The 25,712-nt window shown below is 41.3% G+C and overlaps 1 protein-coding gene across 1 annotated transcript; it reads left to right on the top strand.

The window, feature by feature from the left end:
- Positions 1 to 8,934: 8,934 nt before the first annotated feature.
- LOC115468075 (cytochrome c oxidase subunit 5B, mitochondrial) lies at positions 8,935 to 19,924 on the top strand. The gene is made up of 4 exons (XM_030199597.1): positions 8,935 to 9,132; positions 15,950 to 16,020; positions 16,598 to 16,697; positions 19,453 to 19,924. Exons 1-4 carry the CDS (start codon positions 9,042 to 9,044, stop codon positions 19,563 to 19,565), a joined length of 375 nt encoding a protein of 124 aa, XP_030055457.1. The 5' UTR covers positions 8,935 to 9,041; the 3' UTR covers positions 19,566 to 19,924.
- The last annotated feature ends 5,788 nt before the right edge of the window (positions 19,925 to 25,712 follow it).

Below are 25,712 nucleotides of genomic sequence, written 5' to 3'. Positions count from 1 at the left end.
GGGTTTGTTCATGTTGTATTGGGATGAGAAGATGAGACTGTGTGTTTTATCTGCGTTAAGTTTTAGTTGGAATGCATCTGCCCATGAGTTCATGATTTTCAGGCTGAATTTGATTTCATTGGTCATTTCTGTTAGATCATGTATGTAAGGGATGTATATCGTGACATCGTCTGCGTAGATGTAGGGGTTAAGGCCTTGGTTGGCTAGGGATTTGGCTAGTGGGGTCATCATTAGATTGAAAAGGATCGGTGATAGTGGTGATCCTTGGGGTATTCCACAGTCTGTTTTCCATGGTAATGATATGTTCGAGTGTGATTTCACTTGATATGTTCCAGTAGTTAAGAAACCCTTAATCCAGCTAAGTACACTTCCACCAATCCTGAAGTATTCTAGAATGTATAGTAGTATTTTATGGTTTACCATGTCAAATGCAGTAGACATGTCGAATTGTAGGAGAAGTATGCTTTTGCCTTTTGCAATTTCTTGTTTGAATTTGGTTAGGAGAGTTACTAGTACTGTTTTGGTGCAGTGATTGGAGCGAAATCCTGATTGTGATTCGTGTAGTATAGAGAATTTGTTTAAGTAATCGGTGAGTTGTTTAGTTACCGTGCTTTCCGTCAGTTTGACTACCAGTGGGATAGATGCGACTGGGTGGTAGTTGGTGATTTCATCCATTTTTTCCTTGTATCTTTTGGTATCGGGGTGAGTAGGTTGTTGCCATTTTCCTTGGGGAAGAGTCCATGTTGAAGCATGTAGTTGAGGTGGGATGTGAGGTCTGTCATGAAGCAGTGAGGAGTGGATTTTGTTAGGTAATTGGGACAGGTGTCCAATTTACAGTGTGTTCTGGCGGACTTGTTGATCGCTTGGGTGATTGTTTCAGCGGTAAGGAGAGTGAAATTTGTCCAGATTCTGTCTGCTGGGTATTCACCGAGGATTGGGTCTAGACACTCGATGAATTTTTCAAAGTCGGTGGTGTTCTGAGGTAACGTGTTGCGTAGGTTTACAATTTTTTCTATGAAGTATTTAGCAAGTATGTTGGCTGATGGGGTGTCTGTGTTGGTTGTGGTGACCAGTGTGTTGTCTAGTAGTTTGTTCACGAGTTGATATGGTTTCTTTGTGTCTTTGTAGTGTGGCCCTATTTTGGTTTTGTAGTATGTCCTTTTGGTTTGTCTTATTGCATATTTGTATTTTCTTTGAGTCTGTTTCCATGCGTTGCGTGTGTGCTCTTTTATTTTTTTTCCATGCTTGTTCGAGTTTCCTAGTTTGTGTTTTTCGTTTTCTCAGGTCTTCGTTGTACCATGGTATCGAGTTATGTCTACGTGAGGATCTTGTTTGTAGTGGTGCTATTTCATCTAATATGCTTCTGTAACTTTTGTCCCAATCTAGGAGATAGAATATTGAGTCTGTTTGTGGTATCCATTCGTTATTGTAGATCAGTTGCCAGAATGTTTCTGAGTCTATTTGGTCTCTTGTGGTGTAGGTTGAGTGTTCTTGTATTTGGTTTGAGCCCTTTTTTTGCCATTGTAGGGATAAGTTTAGTTTGTAATGGTCTGACCATGGTGTGTCTGTCCATTTAGTGTCCATTATTATTAGGTTCTGGTCTGAGGACAGTTTGTGTGTGATAAGGGTCAAATGTGTGCCTTTGACATGGGTTGCTTGCATATGTGGCCATTTGAGGTCCCATAGTTGAAGGAATTCCTTGCATTCTCGTCGTGCATTGGCGGAGTTTGGGTCTTCTAGATGAAGGTTGATGTCGCCTAGTACTAGTATGTTGCTTGATAAACTGGATTTTCAGATGACAGTATTGCAAGAATATTTATCACTTCATTGTGGGGTTTTTTTCCAAATGATTTTCTTCTTTTACAGACCAGAAAATGGTATTAAAGTGTTATGTTGTTAGTTAATAAATACTAAATAAAGAAGAAAGTGTAGATCAGTGAAACAGCCCTACTTTTAATTAATTCTGAATTATATATTTTTAAAAACAATAGGATAAGAAAAGTGTACAAAGATGTGAACATTTTTACAAGGCAATCTAATTCACGCACTCTCCTTCTCATGCATACACCCTTTGGCACACAAACAGATATACACACTCTCCCTTCTTCTCTCGCACGCACATAGGGGCCCTTTTATTAAGCTGCGGTAAAAGGGGCCCTGCACTAGCAGTGACAGCTGGTTTTTTGTCATGTGCCAGGACACCTTTTACTACAGCGGGTAAAAAGCCCAAAAAAAGAAATGTCCTTGCGCACCATTTCAGAGGGAGCACTTACTGCCACCCATTGATTTAACAGTAAGGGCTCCTGCACTAACCCGTCAGTAGCCCCCTGTGAAAATATTTTTCAAATATTTCCACTAGCGCCAGAAATGCCATGCACTGCTGGTGGTGGAACTACCGCTGGCATCCAAGTTAGGCTGGCGGCAACCCTTTAGTAAAAGGCAACCCTTTAGTAAAAGGGCCCCAAAGGTAGTTCCTGCACCCGCACGCGCTCTCTCTTTGAAACACCTTCAATTGCACTGGTGCTGATGTACACAGCCACATGCATAAGAGCTCCTGCCATTTCCCTGCCCTGGACTCTCATTTTATCCAAGAGAGGAACAGCTTTCTCTAGCCCTTCTTCTCCTCCTGCTCCTTGCCTATCCCCTTCCCTGAGTCCACAGTTCCACATCCTTTTTGTCTACAAATTAGGCCTTGGGAATACCACCTGCCCACAGCAAAACAACAGAAGTTTTACCCTCCCCTACCCCCTCCTTTCCTGCAACTCTATTCTTCCTTTCTCTTGTCCCTCTCCCCCTCAATAAGCTCTATGGCCCCAAGGAGGTCAGATTAAGAATAGGATATGGTATGAACCTACTGTATCTAGGCAATTATATGGGCTGAAGCCAGTAGGCAGAGTTTGCTGGCAGTAGACAAGGATTGCAGCCATTTTCGCTCACCCAAAACAATAACAAACACTATTGAAAACAATAATAAAAGCGTATTAGAAATAAGGGATTGCCTATGCGTGGTCCATCTATAAAAACTGTTCCAGTTGGATAGGCAGTGCCTTAAAAGGTGGAGGACAAAATTTTTTTTCAAACTTGACAGCTTTTTAATTTATTTGAAAGCTTCCCATATGTACATATAAATATCATGAAAGAAAATTAATTAAAAATGATTGTAACTGGTGGAAACAGCAGTTATAAACTCTGTATTTTGTACTCATTTTTTACATTGTTCTATACAATACTGATGTCCATATTTCAGTAAGGATATCCTGTTTCCTCATGGGTTCATCTTACCTGTTACTGCAATCTGTCTTGGGAAGCCTGGTGTTATAAAGATGGAATATATTGAAATCAAATTGAATTAAAATTAAACTTTCCTTTCACTGTGGCACATAGAATCACATCTTCACTTCATTCCTTTTAGATACACAAATGGATTATTCTGTTTTGGACATGTTTCAGGGACAAGTAGTTTTATAAATCAAAATAGAGGAGTGTAGTAGCCGTGTTAGTCCACTCTTAAGGTTATCAATAGAAATCAAACAAAATAAAACATGGAAAAGAAAATAAGATGATACCTTTTTTATTGGACATAACTTAATACATTTCTTGATTAGCTTTCGAAGGTTGCCCTTCTTCGAAGAAGGGCAACCTTCGAAAGCGAATCAAGAAATGTATTAAGTTATGTCCAATAAAAAAGGTATCATCTTATTTTCTTTTCCATGTTTTATTTTGTTTGATTTCTATTGATAAGTCAAAATAAAAATACTTATTTTGTTTCATGCAGATCTCTTTTGTTTAAACATAACTAAATGGGTTATAAGCCCTTAATGCACTCCACAAATTGACATAAAAATACAAAATGAGCCATAGAGTTCGTATAACACCACCGTGCTGTAAGATACAAAGGTGGTGGGGGTTCAAGTCAGTGATTACAAGTAGTCACGTAAGCTTAAAAGTCCTGAGATAAATCTGAGGACAGAAGCGAGTTGACATTATGAGACTATTCCCCTTATAATATTCAGAGTCCGTGGTGGTATATAAAACTGTTGTTTTGGAGTATATGTTGAAGTGAGAACTAGACAATGTTGGCACATTTAGACTGCCTCTGGACAGAACTTCTGCATGAAGGAAGCCCGTACCTCATTATTCAATACATATCTGTGAAATAGTAGTAATAATAACAGAAAAAAGCAAGTGCATTTTTATAATATACCACTGCATTCCACAAAACAAAAAGGAGCAAGTTCTCACATGCCATTTTTTCTTTTGATGTAGGCAAAGGAAAAAAAAAAGATGTTAAATGCTCTCGGTTTCAACCTAATTAATGCTTTTTTTATTGTACCTATTAATAGTAAGTCTGATCTTTAAACACCCCATTTTCATAACATGATGTCTGTTTTGGTGACCCTTTACTGTTCTGTCCTCCAATAGCCTTACACTAGTTTATAGTGTGGCCCTAAAATGTGTTTAATGCTTTTACTGTTATTCTCACTTCTAAGGATTTTTACTGTTGCAGTCCTCACTGCAAAGATATATGAGCAATACATTATGTGTAATGTACTCTCACATGTAATGCAATCACCCCTGCCTGTCTGTATAAAGACTGTCACTATTGGTCTATTCTGATGCAAAGACCTCTTCTCTTTCTCAGCCAAGCTTGGCTCCTTTGTCTACCTGCTATCATTTCCTGGTCATTCTACTATCTTTGTCCTAAGAGGTCAGCCAGGTATGACCTTTCCCTCCAATCGAGGGCTGCCCTCTGGGACCACCACTGCTACCTGATGGCAGGCTCTGTACCTTTACCTCCTCCTCCCTGGTCCTGTGTGAGTCCCTTCTTGTTCTCTCCTTCTCCATGAGGCATTCTCCATCTTGCTTCAGACGGCACTTGTCCTGCTAAACCTTTTGAAATGAACTTGTTTTTTACCTCGTTAATATCTCTTTAATAAGATATTGCATATTCCAGCCACCCAGCTCTAAACTACTTACATAGTATCATAGTAACATAGTAGATGATGGCAGAAAAAGACCTGCACGGTACATCCAGTCTGCCCAACAAGATAATTCATATGTGCTACTTTCTGTGTATACTCTACTTTGATTTGTACCTGTGCTCTTCGGGGCACAGACCGTATAAGTCTGCCCAGCACTATCCCCGCTTCCCAACCACCGGCTCTGGCACAGACCGTATAAGTCTGCCCAGCACTATCCCCACTTCCCAACCACCAGCCCCGCCTCCCGCCACCAGCTCTGGCACAGACCGTGTCTGCCCAGCACTATCCCTGCCTCCCACCACCGGCTCTGGCACAGACCATATAAGTCTGCCCAGCACTATCCCTGCTTCCCACCACTGGCTCTGGCACAGGCCATATAAGTCTGCCCAGCATTATCCCTGCCTCCCAACTACCAGCCCCGCCTCCCACCACCGGCTCTGCCACCCGATCTCGACTAAGCTCCTGAGGATCCATTCCTTCTGCACAGGATTCCTGCTTATTCCATGCTTATCCCACGCATGTTTGAATTCCGTTATCGTTTTCATTTCCACCACCTCCCGCGGGAGGGCATTCCAAGCATCCACTACTCTCTCCGTGTCTTGTATCTGTTCAACTATTTTCCCACCTCTGCAAAAAAGCTGTCTTTCTTCAGATTTCTGTCTCCAACCACTGATACAGCTCTCAGAATTACGGAGTCTCTGTTGCCTTGGGGCATATGTCCGTTTTTACCCGGACATGTCCTCTTTTTGAGGAAATGGCCAGGCAACCAGGTGGGTTTTGCCAGCCTGCCCATTTGTCCGGATTTCCGGACAAATGGGCAGACTGGCAGCCGGGCCTAATGGTGTCCTATCCCCTCCCCTTACCTTACTCTACTGCCGTGGTGGTCTAGTAACCTCATCAGGGCAGGAAAGAGCCCCCTCTTTCCTGCCCGAAATGCTGCCCTGCATTCTATCTCTTCCCTTTGAAATGCTGCACTGCTGTCGGCCCCGGTACCAATTAAAAATGGTCGCCAAGAGTTGAAGCGGCCTCGCAAGACTTCTGCAGAAGTCTTGCGAGGCTGCTTCAACTCTCAGTGGCCATTTTGAATCAGCGCTGGGACCGTCAGCATTGCAAGGGGAAGAGAGAGAATGCAGGGCAGTGCTCTGGGCAGGAAAGAGGGGCCTCTCCTGCCCCAAAGAGGTCACTAGATCACCAGGGCAGTAAAGGTAAGGGGAGGGGATAGGACATCCTGGGGGGGCGGGGGTGAAAGAGGTGGGGTGATACTTGACAGGGGGCAGGGCGTGACAGGGGGCAGGGATGGGGCAGGGGTAGGGCAGAACATGTGTCCCCTTTTTAGGAGGCCCAAATATGGTAACCCCACTTCTGACTGTGAGTAAACTATCTATATTTATTCAATAAAGCAAATTTTAGAAAATAAAGAGGCTTCAGGTGTGTGCTGGTGTGCCAAGGCTATACTTCAGGATATTAGGGCTTTACAGATATTAAGTCTTAAGAGGCCTGACATTTAGTCGGTGAGAACATCTCTGCACGAATACAGGGATAGCCAGCCCCTCCAAATGACACAATGATTTAAAATGCAGAACAAATTAGTACTCTAACCGATGAAACTAATACTTCCTCTGTATGCATCCATATGCTGCACTAGTCAGCATGTTTGAAAATATAAGTGAGATTAAATAAAAATGCTACCAACAATAAAGAATGATAACAAGAATGCAGCAGCAGCTCATAGGTTTGCTTGCTTCGTTTTGAGTGTACTGGATGACGGCCATGTGGGGAAATGGAAACAGAGATTAACCTAATTGGTTCAGCGTGTTGACATCACTTCGTCTCAAGGAGGTTTAATAAGCAGGAGTGTAAGTGAGCCTATCTAGTCCACTGTAACCAAGGAAGCCAATTAGGATAGTCTAAGTTTCCCTTCCCCAGAACAGCCATCATCCCCATTCACTCAAAACAAAGCAAGCAAACCTATGAGCTGCTACTACTACAAATCATTTCTATAGCGCTACCAGTCGTACGCAGCGCTTCACAGTTGAACATGAAGAAAATACAGTCCCTGCTCAAAAGAGCTTACAATCTAGATCCACACTGTTGTTTTTTTATTGTTGGTCCATCTGTAACAAGTCTAAAGCTGTTTCATTTGGATAGGCAGTGCCTTAAAAGGTGGAGGACAAAGGGTTTTTGTTTTTTTTACTTATTGGACATTTTTTAAATTTATTTGAAAGCTTCCCATGTGTCGATATAAATATCATGAAATACCAATCGAATATCATTAAAACAGCTTAATAAATTATTATAGCTGGTAGAAACAGCTATTTTAAACTCTATATTTTGTGCTCATTTTTCTACACTAAAAACTAAATAAATACACTGTATACAAAACAAATTTCAGTGAGAATATCCTGTTTCCTGATGGGTTCATCTTAAATGTTGTTGTAATCTGCCTTGGGAAGCCTGGTGTTATTATAAAGGATGGAATATATTGAAATTAAATGGAAGTAGAATTAAACTCTCCTTTCATTGGGGTACATGGAATCACATCTTCGTCTGTTTTGTAAAATTTTACCTTTTAGATACACAAATGGATTATTCTGTTTGAGCATGTTTCAGGGACAAGTGGTTTTAAGTCAAAATAGTAAAAATATTTTCTGTCAAACAGATCTCTAATTTGTTGAAACACAACAAAATGGGCTATAAGCCCCTATTGCAGTCTACTGATTGGTTTTCTTATATTTTGTTCTTGTGATGGCTTGTACTGTGCCAAAACTGGAAATACAGTGAGACAGAATAATAGAATTCAGTATCATCCAAAACGTATTTTTTATGTTTTTAATCATCTTTATTAAAAGCAAAACATGTTGGTTGATAAGCTTCATACAGAACAAGAAAAAACAGTAAACCATCTAACATGGCACAATAAAAACTTTTACAGAGAACATACCCCAAGAACCCTTCCCCTCTCGTACTCCCCTTCCTCCCTATAAGCTTACCTGACTGTTTCCACTGCCAAAATAACACAACAGATGTACAGATCAGTATGACTCAAAGCATTTCATAACAAGTACTGTCTCCACTGTATGCAAATCTCTCTCATGAATATTCATTGTCAGTATCCTGACAAATCTGACTGCCTTGGGTAACTCCAGGACCAGGTTATCCTAACTACAATAAGAGGCAGACCTGGTCATATAATTAACATAATTTTATTTGTATTTGGGTAATTGAGAAAATGCTATTAAAATTATATTACAAAGCATGAAGTTGACTTGGTTAACTTCTGCTGTATATCAACCAGTTGTAAATAATAGTAATAAACAATATTAAGTGCATTTTTATAATATACCACTGCATTCTTCAAAACAGAAGGAACAAGTTCCAACAAACCATCTTTCTCTTTTAATCTAGGCACAGGAAAAAAAAAAAAGCTTTCAAATGTGCCCTGGTTTCAACCTAATACATGTTAAATGTAGGATATGAATGTCATACATAAATAGAAACTCTGAATGTTGAGCATCTGACTCGCATAACATGATACTGGCCCATTGCCAGGAGAAAAAAAATCTCTGCATGAATGTAACACGTGCTAGGGTGTCCCTGTAACCAGTCCCTCCAACTGACCACTGATTAAGATTTATAACAAATTACTACTCTACCTATAAAAAGTTATTCCGTTATTATACTTCCTCTGTGTACATCCGTATACTGCACAAGCTGGCATGTTTGAAAATGTAAGTGAGATTAAATAAAAATGCTATCAACAACAAAGAACAACAAGGTGAATGCAGCAGCTCATAGGATTGCTTGCTTTGTTTTGAATGAATGGGGATGACGGTTGCGCTGGGAAGGGGAAACTTAAATTGTCCTAATTGGTTCCAGCGTTCTGACGTCACTTCATCTTCTGTCTATTAACTCTCCTCTTTGGTTCGTCTTCTGTCTATTAAACGTCCTTGTGGTCAAGTACCCGCCCTGTTTCCGGCGAAGCGTAGGAAGTGGATTGTGCTTGTCGGCATTTTTTTTGTGTTTTCTATTCCTTGTGGGAGTGTGGTGATAGTATTAGCGATGGCTTCAAGGTTATTGGCGCAAAGCGTGGTGCGGGTTCTGAGTCGTGGCAGGGTAGGACACGGGGTCTGGCGTACCATGTCAGGTGGAGGTAAGGAAGGTTTCTCCCAGGGTCTTCTGTCGATGGTCTCCAGCTTGGGGGAAGGGTTCTATAAGCATTTTATATAGCAGAGGTAGGGAGGCAGCGCCTGCTCCCTGGGCTGGGACCGGGAGACGAGGAAGCATTAGTTCTGTTCTTTCCTATGCTTTTTGTGGGGGTGTGAAAACAGAGCGGCTTTGGAATACCTGCAGTAGTAGTTGTGCAGAGGTCATCAGCCTATAGTCAGAAAAGGCTGCTCAGGTGTGGGTTGTATGTGGGGCGGGGATACACCTCCCTTCTCTCCAGCGGTCTCGTTTTCTACTTTTTAAAGATCATTTCTTCTCTTTCGTATTTCATACGTTGGGATGAAGCTCTGGGCTTTGTTTTCAGTCAGTACGATTGTATGCCTTGGAATGATCAGATTTAAGGATTTCGAATAAATGGTCAAGTGGTGTAGTTACCATGTTAGTCTTTGAACACACAGGATCCTGCTGTATCCGTCTTTTACCTCTTGCCCACAGTTATACCTTTTTTTTATTAGACCAACATTGGATTAGTTTTCTGGAGATATACTTCTTTCATCAATTCAACACACAAAAAAGGGTATATCTAATAGGTGATTTTCAATATTGTGTATCATGAATATACTGCATAGTAATCCTATAAGGGCGGTTTTATTTTGTTTTTTAAGAGGTTGGCTATGTATATTGAAGTGATTGTATCCCTTCTGTAAAGTCATCTGGTATATGTGTGATGGTAACTGGCTCATCAAGCATATTAGGAACAGAGCAACCAAACATTTAAGCAAAACACTGTGCAGATTCAACAAGCAACAGTACAAAGCAGAGGCAGGCCAGAGAAGGAGCAGACTTGGGTTAGTCCACAAACAGATTTATTGATCCAATTTGGCCAAGTTTTGGCAATCATGGCTTCATCAGGTGGTCAATGTGCCTTCTTTATGCAGAAGCAAGCAGGTCAAATAAAAATGCATCCATTGTAGCTCTCAAACTTGCATTGCTGGATGCAGATTATACGCATAGAATACCGGATTAAACTGAAAGATGCCAAGAGAGATACTTGCTTGGCAAAAGCACAAGTGGAAGAACAAATGGCTAGAAAGGTAAGGAGGGGGAGACAAGAATTTATTTCAGATATATTAGTGAGAGGAGGAAAGCTAACGTGAGACTGAAAGATGCTGTGAACCACTATGTGGGGAATGATGAAGAAAAAGCAAATGTGCTAAATAAATACTTCTGTGTTCATGGAAGAAAATGTGGGAGAAGGACCACGATTGGCTGGCAGAGGTACATATGAGCATGGAATGGATATAGTACCATTCTCAGAAGAGGGTGTTTATGAGCAACTTAAAAATTTCAAGGTGGACAAAGCCATGGGACCAGACGGGATCCATCCCAGGATATTGAGGAAGCTCAGAAATGTTCTTTCGGGTCCTCTTAAAGATTTGTTTAATAAATCCTTGGGAGACTGGTGAGGTTCCAAGGGATTGGAAACGAGCATATGTGGTCCCTCTTCACAAAAGTGGTTACAGAGAAGAAGCTGGAAACTTAAGGCTGGTAAGCCTCACTTTGGTTATTGGAGAAATAATGGAAGTAGTGCTTAAGGAAAGGATAGTGAATTTCCTGGAATCTAACAGGTTACAATGATCCAAGACAGCATGGTAAATCGTGCCAAATGAATCTGATTGAATTCTTTCACTGGGTGACCAGAGAATGGGATCGAGGACATGCCCTAGATGTAATCTACTTAGATTTCAGTAAAGCCTTTGACATGGTACCTTATAGGAGGCTCTTGAATAGGCTGAAGTTAGGACCCAAAGTGGTGAACTGGATTAGGAACTGGTTGCCAGACAGACACTAGAGGATGGTTAATGGAATTCACTTGGAGGAAGGTAAGGTGAGCAGTGGAATTCCTCAAGGATCGATGCTGGGGCTGATTCTGTTAAATATATTTGTCAGCGACATTGCTGAAGGGTTTGAAGGTAAGGTTTGCCTTTTTGCGGACGATACCAAGATTTGTAATAGAGTGGACACCCCAGAGGGAGTGGAAAGCATGAAAAAGGATCTGCAAAAATTAGAAGAATGGTCAAATGTTGGCAATTAAAATTCAGTGCAAAGAAGTGCAGAGTGATGCACTTAAGAAGTTCAAGGGAGCAGTATGTGCTAGGAGGTGAGAGGCTGATATGCACAGATAGGGAGAGGGACCTTGGGGTGATTAGTATCTGAGGATCTAAAGGCAACAAAACAGTGTGACAGGGTGATGGCCATAGCTAGAAGGATGCTAAACTATATAGAGAGAGGCATAACCAGCAAAAGAAAGGAGGTGTTGATGCCCCCCCTGTACAAGTTGTTGATGAGGCCACACCTAGAGTATTGTGTTCAGTTTTGGAGGCTGTATATTGCTAAGGATGTAAATAGATTTGAAGAGGTTCAGAAGAAAGTGACAAAAATGATATGGGGCTTGCGCCGAAAGACATATGAGAAGAGACTGCAAGACCTGAATATGTATACCGTACAGGAGAGGAGGGACAGGGGAGATATGATAGACGTTTAAATACTTGAAAGGTATTAATTTAGAAATGTTTTCCAGAGAAGGAAAAATGGTAAAACTAGAGGACATGAATTAAGGTTGTGCGGTAGAAGACTTGGGAGTAATGTCAGAAAAATTATTTTTCATGGAGAGGGTGGTTGATGCCCGGCATGCATTCCCAAGGGAGATGGTGGAGAAAAAACCATGACAGAATTCAAAAAGACATGGGATGAACACAGAAGATCTCTAATTAGAAAATGAATGGTGTGAAACCCCCTAAACTTAAACAGTTGCATGTGTGTTTGCCCGTCAAGTGGTGCTCTAGATGGCGACTCTGGCTGTGAAGAACTAAGGCTGGTGTTGGGCAGGCTTGTACGGTCTGAGTTCCATATATGGCAGTCCTGTTTAGGATAGGCTGGAGAGGGCTTTGACAGAAACTTCACTAATTTGGAACGTGAGGACAGTGCCAGGCAGACTTTTACAGTCTGTGGCCTGCAGTTGACAGGACGGAGTTGGATGGGCTGGAGTGGGCTTCGACAGCAAATTCAAGGACAAGGCCAACGGTGTATGTCCCAGAAATGCCAAAGAGACAATGACCAAGTATTTTATCACATCCATTGGTGGTTAATCATGACTTGATAATGTGTGACCGTTGGGCAGACTGGATGGACCATTCAGATCTTTATCTGCCATCATTTACAATGTTCCTATGAATGGGAAATTCAAGGACCAGGGTCTTGTTATCCATTGCCAGTTAATCATGACTTGATAACAGTGTGACTTTTGGGCAGACTGGATGGACCATTCAGATCTTTATCTGCCATTATTTACTATGTTACTATGAATAGGAAATTCAAGGACCAGGGTCTTGTTATAAAAGATGCAGGAATATGTAATAGAAACATAAGGAAAAAAATTCTTTATTGAAAGGCTAAATGATTCCTGAAACCATAACTGTTGTATAATTTTTAAGTGTTCATCAAACACGTAGCATAAGACAGGTGTGTAAAGGGATTAATAAATAGAGATATGAGAGAGATACTTGAGGTAGTGAGAATAGGATGGAGAGGAGCCTTTCCTGCCTGGTTTAAATCCTTTTGAATATTAGGTGGCATGTTTGTGGAATGCTGTACCCTTTATATGTTCACTAGTAAAAAAGGCCCGTTTCCGAAACCAATGAAACGGGCGCTAGCATGTGGGTTTTTTTTGTGTGTGTATGTGTCACAGAGTTATTTTGTGTGTGTGTGAGGGTGCGGTGTGTGTGCAGGTTGTTGATGTGTGTCTTTTTTTTGTTTTGTTTTTTGCTTGGGGGTTGGGGGATGTGCTGTGCTGTGCTGGCAAAGTGGGTTGGATTGGTGTGTGGCTTTGAGGGTGTGTTTCTGTTGTATTGTGTGTGTGTTTTTGTCTGTCAAGGAGGTTTGTGGAGGGGGGTCTTTCTGTTGGTGAAATGTAAATGTGGTTGTAGTGGGGTCAGCCTTTGTTGAGTGTTGTTTTTTTTTTTTCCATGTTTTTTTTTTTGTGTTGTGCTGAGGCAGCAGTGTTGTTTTAGATGGGCGGAAGGTAGAGGAGCACGTTCTTTGTCGGTATTTTTTGGCCGTTTCAGGGCTGCTGTAGGGGAATGCTGGAAGAGAAATGTGCTGTTGGAAGCAGCGCCATCTTTTTCCATTGGGCTGGGGTTCTGGGCATCCTGGAGGTGGGTGACGGCTTGCCTGAGGACAGGGATGGTTGTTTTAAGTTGGCGGAAGGGAGAAGAGCATGGTCTCGGGCCGTCGGGGGGTATGTTTGGTCTATTTCAGGCCGGCTGCAGGGGAATGCTGGAACATTTATGCGCTGCAGGAATCAGCGCTGTCTTTTTCCGGGTGCTCGGGGAATCCCCGAGGTGGGAGACAGCTTGGCTGGGGATGGTTGGGCACGTCCTTGGCCGCTTCGGCTAAAGGGGAAGAGGAAGGGGGTGGGGAGTTACCTGCAGCCGCCTGAGAAACCATGTATTCTTTGTTTGTTTTGTATTATTAGTTTGCATTTCTGTTGAAGAAAGAGTGGATGCCTTTCGAATGATGGAGGTGGTACGTCGGTGTGCGGTTGTTTCGTTAGTTTGGCAGCCAGTCTCCAGCGATTCCTAGGCAGGGAAGGAGTACTCCTCCCCCTTCCTTGGTCGCTGTTTGCTGCTGGCTGGGTCGCGGGTAATCCTTCCAGCTGGGCTGCAGCTTGTCCTGTTCGCCCACGTCCCAGATGGTGACGGGCACGTTGTTTTCCGGCTCCTCTGACTCCATGTCAAGCGATCCCAAATATAGTCTGTGCTATAGGCCCTCTGGCACTCTTCACTACTGGCATTAGGCATTTAAAAATTTCTCCCCCCCCCCCCCCCTTCCCGGTCTATTTTTGCACTTACCCACAGCAGGAATATTCTTCTCTCGTTCCAGCGGTGGTTCTGTGCTCTCCTTGCTGCACAGATAATGAGCCATTCTGCTGGGGAATGCTCCTCCCTTATTGTCACGTAGTTTCCTCTGATTGGTCCGTTTTACGTTGCCTAGTGTTGCCTGGGAATGGTGTTGTGATGGTCCTTTGTGTTTCAGAATGTTGAGTGTTTTTTCTGATTGGTCCGTCATGCGAGGGCGGGGCAGAGAGACATGGTCAGTGTTGTGGCTTCACCACCATGAATCCATGAACCCTTCAGTGAGTGACTGAGTGACTTCAGAACGTTGTCTTCAGAACGTTGAGGGTGAATTTTATTATAGTAGATAAGGGAATTGAATTACCTCATATTCTGGATATGGATGAGGTGAAGTCTGGCCTTCTGAAGACAGTTAATTTAGGGTTTATTGTCAAATAATATGTTATTGAGGAGAAATGAGAGGTTGAGAACTGGGGTTGAGTGTTTTGGGGAGTGTAGGCAGATTTGATATTGCATTTTGTTATTGTACACTATTCTCGTGTAGGTAAATGTGTACACTGCTTGCTAGAATCCCAGGATGAGTTGTCTTAGTCTCCTGGGGTTTCAGTATTAATGTTGCCGTTTTGTAGTGTAGTGATTTTGATTCAGTCCAGGATAAAATGGTGTTATAACTGTTAGTCCACTTTTAAATATAATAAATACAAATAAAACAACAAAAGAAAATAAGATACCTTTTTTATTGAACTAACAATAAATGTTTTGATTAACCTTCAAAGGCAATACTGCCTTCAGATCAGAAATGAACAAATTATGTTGAATATCGGAATATATAAGTGAAACAAAAAAAATATTCCAGTTAGTCTCACAGGGAAAGGTGGGGGAAGGGTAATAATCTGGCCTTCCAACAACCACCTAATCTGAATCAATAATTAGTGAAAAGCTAACTCCTAACAGAAGCTGAAAAAGAAGAGAATGACGCACATCTCTGCCATATACCAAGCTGTAAACTGTGCCAGCGCATATCATGGGATTCCACGGTTGGTCACATGGGAAACAATATGCAGCATAAAGGGATCCTACTCGTGCTGTTCTTCAAATGTAGTATATATTGTTCAATGAAAAAAAAATGTGAAGAAGGATGATATGTTGGCGAGACAGGCCAGATACTAAAGTCAAGAATCAGCTTACACAAGCATCACATTTAAGCACCATAAAGACAACCAGGAATAGGACTTTGCAAGACCAGAGCACTGCATCAATGGCTTTATCTTGAGAATACCAAAAAGAAATTTTAAGACAATTCAAGAACATATACTGTTGAAGTTAAAAGGATGAAATATTTTGATACCTACCAGAGAGGACTTCAGGACTTAACAAAGATCTGGGTTTCCGTCACATAAACCATACAGTTATACTGCTTGGACACCCTCTGATTGCCCATCCATCTCTCCCTGTTTCTCACCCTCACCCCTACCTTTCCCTGTGAGACTGTAACTGGAATGCTTTTATGTTTCTTTTATGTGTTCTGATATTTGTCGTTATTTGCTCATTTCTGATGTGACTCAGTCCAGCAAACTATAACTCTTTGATCACCAGAGGCTTTGCTTACCCTTTCTGGTCTGCATATGTCTTACCTTTATAGGAATTTGACTTGGAAAACCTGAAGTAAGTGTCTACAATAGATATAAGTAATATTCTATGGTAATGAAATATGAGCCCATATCTGTGTGTATGTACATATATACACACCTCCCATATTTGATTACCACACCTGTCCATAATCTAGCCAATGATGGCCCTCAGTATGTGAGGAGTACATGGACTTCCCTGAATACATTATTGTACTTAGAAAGTCTTCCAGAACAATATTTTTTTGTTTCTTTTTATCAGGAATCCCTACCGATGAAGAACAAGCTACTGGTCTGGAAAGGAAAGTCATGCAGGCCACCAAACAAGGAACCGTAAGTGGGGGGGGGGGGGGGGGGGGGGGGGTTCTACTCCTGTTAGCTGCTGATAGATTATGTATGTTCTGACAGACATTTTGCTTCCATTCTCACTCACTGTACAGCAATATATAGCATGGATTTTTTTTTTTTTAATATATTAACCATTAACTATGTTTGTCCAAGGTGATGTACGAGTATTAGCAATAATTAAAACAAATATAAGCATAGTGCATATTTTAATAGGTGGTCGTAATACACTACATATATGCCTGTTGCCACTGTTATTAGCATGGAAAGCATTCCCGAAAAGACAGGGCTTTTTAAGTCTTTCTTAAAACCCTGAAAATCTTTAGAGGCACAGTTCTCTAGGGAAAGTGTTCCACAAGTTGGGAGTTTGGCATTAAACCATCTTACTTGTCCTAGTCAGTTTAGCCTGAGATACAGCCAGGATACTCCAGAGCCTTTTCTGTGAAGAGTGCAGTAGACACATCTAATCAGTCCTTTCTGTTACATTGAAAGGCAGCATAACTCTTATTTAAATGTGTAAGTTGCACACCTATTGTCACTCTGATTCCACTTTGTGCCACTTTAGGATCCATACAGTATGTTTAAACCAAGGCCATATTCTGGGACTAAGGAGGATCCTCACATCGTCCCCTCTGTTACCAACTGTAGGCTTGTTGGGTGCATCTGTAAGTATTCTCTTGTTAAAGCAGTGCCTTCCAGTGAATCTCTACTTGCCTCATCTGCCATTACTCTTGGGGTGCTTAGAGTCAGTCCATGTCAAGTGGACCAGGAGCAACCACTCAACCATGTCTGATTTTGACTAAACTTAGTATGGATGTTCTTGAAGGTCTCAAAGTAAATGGTTGCAGAATTTTAGGAACAGATAGTTTTGTATTTATTTTTCCTGTGGCATACAATTCCACAACATTGCAAATTTATGAAGCAATGCAACAAAAATGCCATCCTCATAGTATTTTTGAAGAACAGTGTGCAATGGCTTCTAATTTAGCCACCTGGGCAACTATTTGGTACTGAATAAGAATATTATAGTCTCTTAAATTTGTTTCAAAAATGAACCCGAAGTAGGCTGAAAAATTTGTATGATATAATTTAAGACAAAGGGCCCTGTTTACTAAGCTGCGCTGTAGGCGCACAAACACTAGAGATGCCCATAGGAATATATGGTCACACAGACATCCCAGCAGAGCAGTGGGGCACCCTAGGGGGCGCTGCAGTGGATGTCACCTAAAAGGTCTCAGGTACACATCTCACCATTATCCCCTTATATTGTGTAGGAGCCCTCCAAAACCTACCAAAAACCTACTGTACCCACATATAAGTAACACCTTCATACATAAGAGCTGTTCTTTAACGTACTTAATAAAAAATGATTTAAACATACAGGGTATAGTACATATATCATTATATTAACATTAGTCATTATTATGTACTTGTTTACTTATGGAATTGTGATAAATTACTTTGATTCGTTTAACAAACCAAAAACACCACCATGCCCATCTGAAACTGTTGCTTGTAATCCATTTGGTTTATACATGATTTTTAAATTAAGGTTTTGAACCCTTTTAGAGAAATTCATAGTTTATAAATACTGTATTGATACAGTTGGATACAGCGGGTTTTGGACGATGCTTTTTCCACCACAAGTGTAACAGAGTGGGATATGGGCCTGGGTCCCCTTCTCTGCAGTGCACTTCACAGACCACTAGGGTACTCCAGGGCCCAGCTTGCTTCTCTAACAGAACTGGCCATAACATCTGAAGCTGTCATAGAGGCTGGTATGTACCATTTTTTTTCACATGTTTGGGGGATGGGAAGGGGACAGTGACCACTGGGGGGGGGGGGGGGGGGGCTCATGCCTTAATCCCTTCAGTGGTCATTTGGTCATCTAGCATAGTGGTTTTCCCCAAGTCCAGTCCTGGAGTATCCCTTGCCAGTCAGGTTTTCAAGATATCCACAATGGATATGCATGAACTTGATTGTGGATATCCTGAAAACCTGACTGGCAAAGGGTACTCCAGGACCAGACTTGGGGAAACACTGATCTAGAGCATCATTTTGTGACTTAGTTGTGATTGAAACAGGTCTAGACCAAATCGTCTTAACTTTTAGCCCTAGAAGTTTTTGCTTTGTTCCATTATGGCAGAAAAAGTCCAAGTTTTGCGAATGCCCAGAGCCCACCCCCAACGCACCCCCTTGTGATTTGGATGCACTGCATATGAACTGTATAGAAAACAATCTTAAAAATGGGTTTTGAAAATAGCAATTTGGATGTTTTGGCAAAAGAAGTCCATCTGCCTCTTTGTGCCACTTTTAGGCCGTTTTTCTGTATTGAAAATGAGCCCATAGTCTGAGAAGCATTTGAAAGCTTTGTGACTCCTAAGGCAGGCATTGTATGCCAAAACATGATTCCGTGTCAAGGCTTCAATAAACATTTGACTACTTCTGATCCCACTTCTAAGTGTTTCTGTGGACTGGCTGGGAAGGCTACCTGTCCATCCCTACTTTTTTTGTTTTTTAATTTTATATCTCTGTGTAGGGGTGTTCTTATTTTTGTGGCTGTTCTTATAGTCTAGTGACCATAAGTGTGTATCTGGGAAGAGTTTTGTTCTAACATTTTGCAGACTGTAGTTTGAGACTTCAAGAACACATACACAAAGTTTAATCAACATTAAAGATGGTTGAGTGGGGATGATTTCTAGCATGGACTGACTTATTAGATAATTAATGTGAAAACTTCTAGTTTTTTTTTTTTCTTTTATTTCACCATGCCTTACTTACACAACTAAGTTGGGCTGTATCGTTTTCTTCTGTTTTTATAGGCCTTTTCTTGGCGGTGGAGATGCTTCATTTTGCTGTTTTTAATTTAACTCTTTGCCCGTGGTGGTTTTCTGTATGGATCCTTTTTGAACTTATGATCTTTTCCCCATTCAATTGGAATGGAAGGGAGAACGTTTTGTTTTAGAAAATTACCACTACCCATTTCATCCGTTTCTCTATAGGATGCAGCCCTAGAGGTGGCTTCGGTCTTGTCTAGGCTAAGACCAGCTGCCACCTAGCAACAATGATATCCTATCATGGGCCCAAACACAAGGGCTAAAGTGCAGCCTGGGCCCTGGAATTTTTCTAGTCTTATATATAGCAAGGAGAACCACTCTAATGGATATTCACTGTTAATCTCCTGATAGACTGATTTTTGCATGGGTATTTATTTCCAGTTTCCAAAGCACTTTCATGTTGGCACAGCTGAATACGATTTGTGATAAGTAGGTTGTCAAGGTTATACAGAGCTGTGGGATCCGTGCCCTGTTCAGTAGGCAAAACTCCTCATAGAATCCTCTGTAGACTTCACTGTGCTGTCATTTTCATGTCTGGCTTCATAGTTCTCAAAATAACTGGCTTTATCTCTCCTTCATGTAGGTGAGGAGGATAACACATGTATCATATGGTTCTGGTTACACCAGGGAGAACCTCAGCGCTGCCCATCATGTGGAGCCCATTACAAGCTGGTCTCCCACCAACTCCCCCATTAGAACTCCTGATCAAGCTCATGAGAACTGAGTGTCATGTTCGTCTCCTCATAGTTTTGGGACCAGGAGCTATTTCTGTGTTATGGTTTACATTCTAATGTACTGTGTTTTCCTGTTTGGAGTAGGGAGCATAAATAAATTGAGCAATAGTCTAAAAGGCGTATACGTCATGAAATGTCTTGCCTGATTATTTATGTTTCAATGTTTTTTATTGAAAACAGTACAAAGGCAATGATTTTACAATTGAATACACAAAAAGGCATATATAAACCTGTATTAAGTAAAGACCAAATGTAATAAACTGTCTTCAAGTTTTTTTAGTATTGTATCTCTATTCCCCCCCCCCCCCCCCCCCCATTCACATTAAACATTTAAACATATGGCCTCTAATAATCTTTCAACTGTATTAAATTAATAAACTGCAGTTCTGGTGCAATCTCTTACTGTTGGTGTTTCTGTATTGCCATACTGGGAAAGACCAAAGGTCCATCAAGCCCAGCATCATGTTTCCAACAGTGGCCAATCCAGGTCACAAATACCTGGCAAGATCCCAAAAAAGTACAAAACATTCTATACTGCTTATCCCAGAAATAGTGGATTTTCCCCAAGTCCATTTAGTAATGGTCTATGGACTTTTCCTTTAGGAAGCCGTCCAAACCTTTTTTTAAACTCCGCTAAGCTAACTGCCTTTACCACATTCTCTGGCAACGAATTCCAGACTTTAATTACACGTTGAGTGAAGAGAAATTTGCCGATTTGTTTAAAATTTACTACATTGTAGCTTCATCGTATGCCCCCTAGTCCTAGTATTTTTGGAAAGCATAAACAGACGCTTCACATCTACCCGTTACAACATTTTTATTGATGATTCACCAGAACTGACCATTAACATGTTCAATATTCGGCAATTTGAAAGCAAGAACAACTTAGTATCAGCAAAGTCTTACTCTCGTCATCAAGGTTGTAAAACTTCTCATACAACTCCTCCATCTCCCCTACCTGTATTCTGAAACTCCCTCCCCCTTAATTCCTGTGTGCACCATCCAATCACCACCTGTCTTTACCATCCTAGCGCCAGCAAAAACTATTCAGAACTTGGCTTCGTGCCATTGGAGAAATCCTTTTCAAATATGCCCCCCATACCGCAAGAAATGTCTGCTGCCTCTTAGGAGATTGATGTGCCCCCCGGGATTCCCATAACATGAGCTCATGTAACTTGTTCCTCCAGTACCAGTAGGAGGGAGGTCTGTCCGATATCCAATGATTAAGAATGCACTTCTTCCCCAGAATACATTGACTTACTTAGGAATATTTTCTCTTTGTGTTCCAGATCTCCACAACTAATGGAGCTTACCATCACTCTTTCAAAAGAGAGGACTACTTGACGCCTAGCACCAAATGAAAAAAAATTGGAGAGAGCTGACAAGCATACTTTAATATGTCTGCATACTCCATAGACTTTCTATGAGGTGCGGCAAAGCCTGACGGGGGTCCGTTATAAGTATCAGCAGTCATCGGCAAAAGCAGCAGACTTAAAACAACATCCCGAACTCGCACCCCTCGCAATATTCACGTTGCCTGGATTTCCCGTAGCAGTAGGTCAATTGAGGATAGGGGATAGAGGACAGCCCTGCTAGTTCCCTACAAATAAGAAACCCATTCTGAGAGTAACCATTAGCATACACTTGCACCTTAGGCTCAGCATATAAGGTTTATATTGCCTGAGCAAAGAATCCTGTAATACCACAGCCCTTCAACAATCCAAAAAGGAAACCCCACTCCACCCTATCAAAGGCCTTTTCGGCATCAAAGCTGATTAAAAGAGCTGGAGCCCTCTCTAGGTGGACCATCTCCAATGCTGCCAGCATTCGTCTCATATTCTTCGCAATCATTCCGCCACAAGTGAACCCCACCTGTTGTTCCACTACCAAGGATGGGAGAATTCTCGCCAGCCTGTTAGCCAAAATCTTGGCCAAGAACTGGCCTCCACATTCAACAAAGAGATGGGGCAGTATGAGTCTGGGCGATTCACGGGTCTACCCGGTTTCAGTATAACACTACTCTGGGCCGAATTAAGATGAAATAGTAAGTGCCCCTGCTGAATAGCATCATTAAACCAGCGATTCTCCAAATCTTCCAAGTTGGCCAATCGGGAGCACATCCGTGGCTGTACCTCTGACACTTGCTGTATCTCATCCTCAGCTCTCCCCACTCTCTGTTGTACCTCATGCGTCTCCTCAATCCCATCCAATTTATCCAATATAAGTTGTAGTTTTTTCCCCACCACCTGCTCGACTGCCAGTTTTACCTCCTCAGTTATCTCCGCTGCCGAAAGGGAGCTAGGGGTAGGAGAGGGTGACAAGATAATGTCCGCCATCTTTGCCTTGCTTGTCCGGGCTTTCTCCTTGAGGTCTTTGCGGGCAGATTTTGAAGACATCTGCTTTGCTGATTTCAATCCCTGCCCTAACTAGGGCTATCCAAGCTCTCCAGATTAATTGCCTCTCACCACACCTGGAGGGAAAGAGTTTTTCAGAGCAGATTATTCGGGCGCTCCAGAGCAGCTCTCCCCTGTGTCCTCGCTACTCCATAATCCAACCGGAAGTCTTGACTGGTTATTTAATTAGTTTAGTGATATTTTTCTGCTTAAAAAAAATAGTTCCTCTCTGGAAAAGCAGGACCACAACAAACACACATGTGTGACATCACCACATGATGGAGCCAAGCTGATCTTTTGTCCGAGAGCTCACAAACCTCTGGAGCATGTGTGAGAATTCCCGCTCTCCTCAGTGCCGTGGGTTCTTTTTTTTTTCTTTTTAATAACATTTCACAGTTTTAACAAACTGCCAATAAATGATAGCTTGTGTTAATTGCATTCAATTCAACCATTGCTTATTACCTCATATCGTCCTCCTGCCTTCCCATTCTTCTCTGCCTCCCCATCTCATCTTCATATATTTCAGTAGAAACAACTGTTCTTTTTCTGATTTTTTTTTCCATATCTATTTTGACAAATTGCAATGAGATTTTAACATGACTACCTCCAACCTTTTCCTCTTTTGTTCCTTACTTGGAAAGTACACTTGTTTCCATGTACAGTATGCTAATTCACACCAAGCTGTGGAGAGAGAGGCTAAGATCAGTATCCCAGCAGGTAACATTTGGGTCTAATCTAGTATCGCTCTAAATATAATGTGAATGTTCTTTAGGATCTGTTCCCAAAATCTTTTAATTTTTGGTCATGCCCACCAGATATGGGGAATATGCCTCCCCTTCTTGTCTACTAACTCCTTGATGTGGATAGAAACATTTTCTGTAACCTCACTGGGGTTAAGTACCAGTTTAATAATATCTGCAGCCTTTTTAATTCTAGTAGAGGTGTATTCTGTTAGCCTGTGTTTATCACCTTATCTCACTACTGTTGAGAGAGAGTTTCTCCTGCCTCCCAGTCAAGCATGCATTTAATTTTTTCAAGGGTATGTTGTTTCCTTCCCCGTATAAGGCAGAAATCAGATCCATTGCCTCACTCTGCTGCATCCAGAATTAAAAAAAAAAAAAAAACAGTAACACTTCCCAAATTGCCATCTTACCTGTGCAGATAATCCAGAACTGCCATGTTGAAAATAATTCCCTCTCTTGGCTACAGTTTTCTTTTAGATCCTTAAATCTTTGTATTTTATCATCCAGAAATAGATGATATGAATGTAGTCCCTCTTTTCTCCCAACATCTGTATACTCCCCATCTGTGTTTGGGCTAAATGCCTTATTCTACTAGAGGAGGCATTACTAAGCATAAGTGCTCGCACCTAAAGTTAGGCACATGCAAACCTATGCTAGCATTCTATAATGGAAATTGTATGGGCAATTGCTGATGTAGAATTTGCACAGTGCATTTCAAACCAGCACCTAACTTCAGGTGTCCTTTTGAGAATTACCGCCTATATGTCCCACTCAGTTCTCTGAATTTAATAGGAGCAAAGATGTACTCTTATTAGCTACAGGTTTCTTGCCATCCAAATGAACAGAAGTAATTTTTGTTTTACAAATATAATACAAATTTAGAAACTATTAACAGTGTAATGTGAATAAACTTAAAGTTGCTGTGAATTAGAATATAAAGTATAAAGTAATACATAGATTTTGTAATCAAATCTATCTAATTGTGTCCAGTTTTTCAATACAGAGGACATGTCAAGATGTTTTAAGGGTGTAGCTTAGCAACATCCCTGCACTAAGCCACTGCAAGACAAGTACGGAAACTATTGGGTCACATGGCAGCAACAGTCCACGTAGTGCTGTTGGTCCATCTTTACATGAGAGAAGAAACACAGTGCAAGTTGAATTTCCAATGGAACCAACACACTCGGCTTCTTTCCTATGATATACAAATAACAGAAGGTCTTTCGCAAGACATCCAGGGGTGAAAAACCCTACCAACCTGCTTAGAGGAAGGGTTTTTTTCCGCCCATTAACAGATGCCTCCACTATAGGTTGAGGAACCCGCTTTGGAGCTGAGTAAACACAGGATATGGGGTCACACACACAGAAAAGCTCCATAGATTGTAAACTGCTTTGCCCTGCTGGACAGTTAAGGTGATATATAAAGTTTGGACTAAATAAATAAATATCAACCAATTGGAGCTCTGGTCAATTTTGTTGTTAAGCCTTTGTGGACAAGATCACAGGGCATATTCTACAAGTCTGTGCAGACAAAGGGACATGATCTATATCGATAACCAAGGAGGGACCAGCTTGTGGTGCTTCCGCTGGTAGTCATTATGTTCTATCATTATCATGTTACCCAAGATCTTTCTATAATGCTAAATGTATATCTTCTTATCTGTTTCCACTATTCATGATGTATTGTAAGCCACATTGAGCCTGCAAAGAGGTGGGAAAATGTGGGATACAAATGCAGTAAATAATAACTATACACTTTTCTGGTCACTTCATATTTGCCAGGAGAGCAGAATAATCTGGCTGATAACTTAGGTCTTCAGTGGGACCCTCACAAACGATTTTTGGGCTTGGAGATAATCCAGCAGTTGTTTCAGTGTTGAGATCAACCTTGGGTAGATCTCTTCATAATGGAGAAGAATAAGGAATGCCTAGTCTTTTGTTCTTACCACCCCAGCAACAATTGTCCTATCAGAAGATTTTTTTTTTATTTTTGTAGTTGTGGAAGGACAGCCTTTTTATGCCTATCATCCAATTCCACTAATATCCAAAACAGAAAGTATGAAGTGACTCAACATATTGTCAGTGTGCTTCATTGGCTGAGACAAATTTGGTGTCCTTATCATCTGTGTCAGGCATCTCCTCTGTACTCCCAACTTACCTACATCTAATCACTCATATAAACAGAAAGCTCATCCATTCTGACCGTCACCCTAGTAATATTGGTGTGGATGTTGATAGGATGACATTAGTAGGCCTCAATTTGTCAAGTAAAATAAGAGGCATTCTCTAAATGCCTAGGAAAGAGACTACTAGAAAATGTTTCTCATGCAAATGTAAAAGATTCACAACTCCTCAGTAGTTTAATATCCATTCTTTTTCAGTACCTCTTAACCCTGTCAGTCTCTGGTCTCAGTACTAATTCATTGAGAATACACCTCAGTACAGTACCACAGTTCCATAGATAAAGATCCCATCTCAGCATCACATGGTAACTAGATGTGTGAATGGTCTCACAAATTGCAGACCTTCGTTTAGGAGACATGCTGAACAATGGGACATCAACCTGGTCTTCTTGCAGCTCATGGGACCCGCATTTGAACCCCTGGAGTTAGTAGAATTTAAATTTCTCCATTGGAAGTTTTATTTCTTCTTGCTGTTACATGTTAAGGAGCATTTCCAGTATGAGGTCTAAATCCAGTTTTGGACGTTTTTGCTGAAAATGTTCAACAACCAAGTGAAAATGACTATTTCCTAGATGTTTTGTACTCTGTGTGCTTTTCTTTTGTGACCATTTTTGAAAGAAAAAAAAAAGTCCAAGGGAAAAATGCACAAAAACAAGCCATTTGGGGGGGGAGGGGACAGGAGGCAGCATTCTTAGTAGACTGGCCATGTAGATATCCTAGCAGAGCAGTGGGATACCCTATGGGACACTGCAGTGGACTTCACATAAAAGGTCCCAGGTACATATCTCAT

This window comes from Microcaecilia unicolor, chromosome 4 (genome assembly GCF_901765095.1).
Source record: "Microcaecilia unicolor chromosome 4, aMicUni1.1, whole genome shotgun sequence".
In the NCBI taxonomy this organism is placed as follows: Eukaryota; Metazoa; Chordata; class Amphibia; order Gymnophiona; family Siphonopidae; genus Microcaecilia; species Microcaecilia unicolor.
Note: the sequence above shows the minus strand (reverse complement) of the source record. Positions and strands in the feature narration are given on the sequence as shown.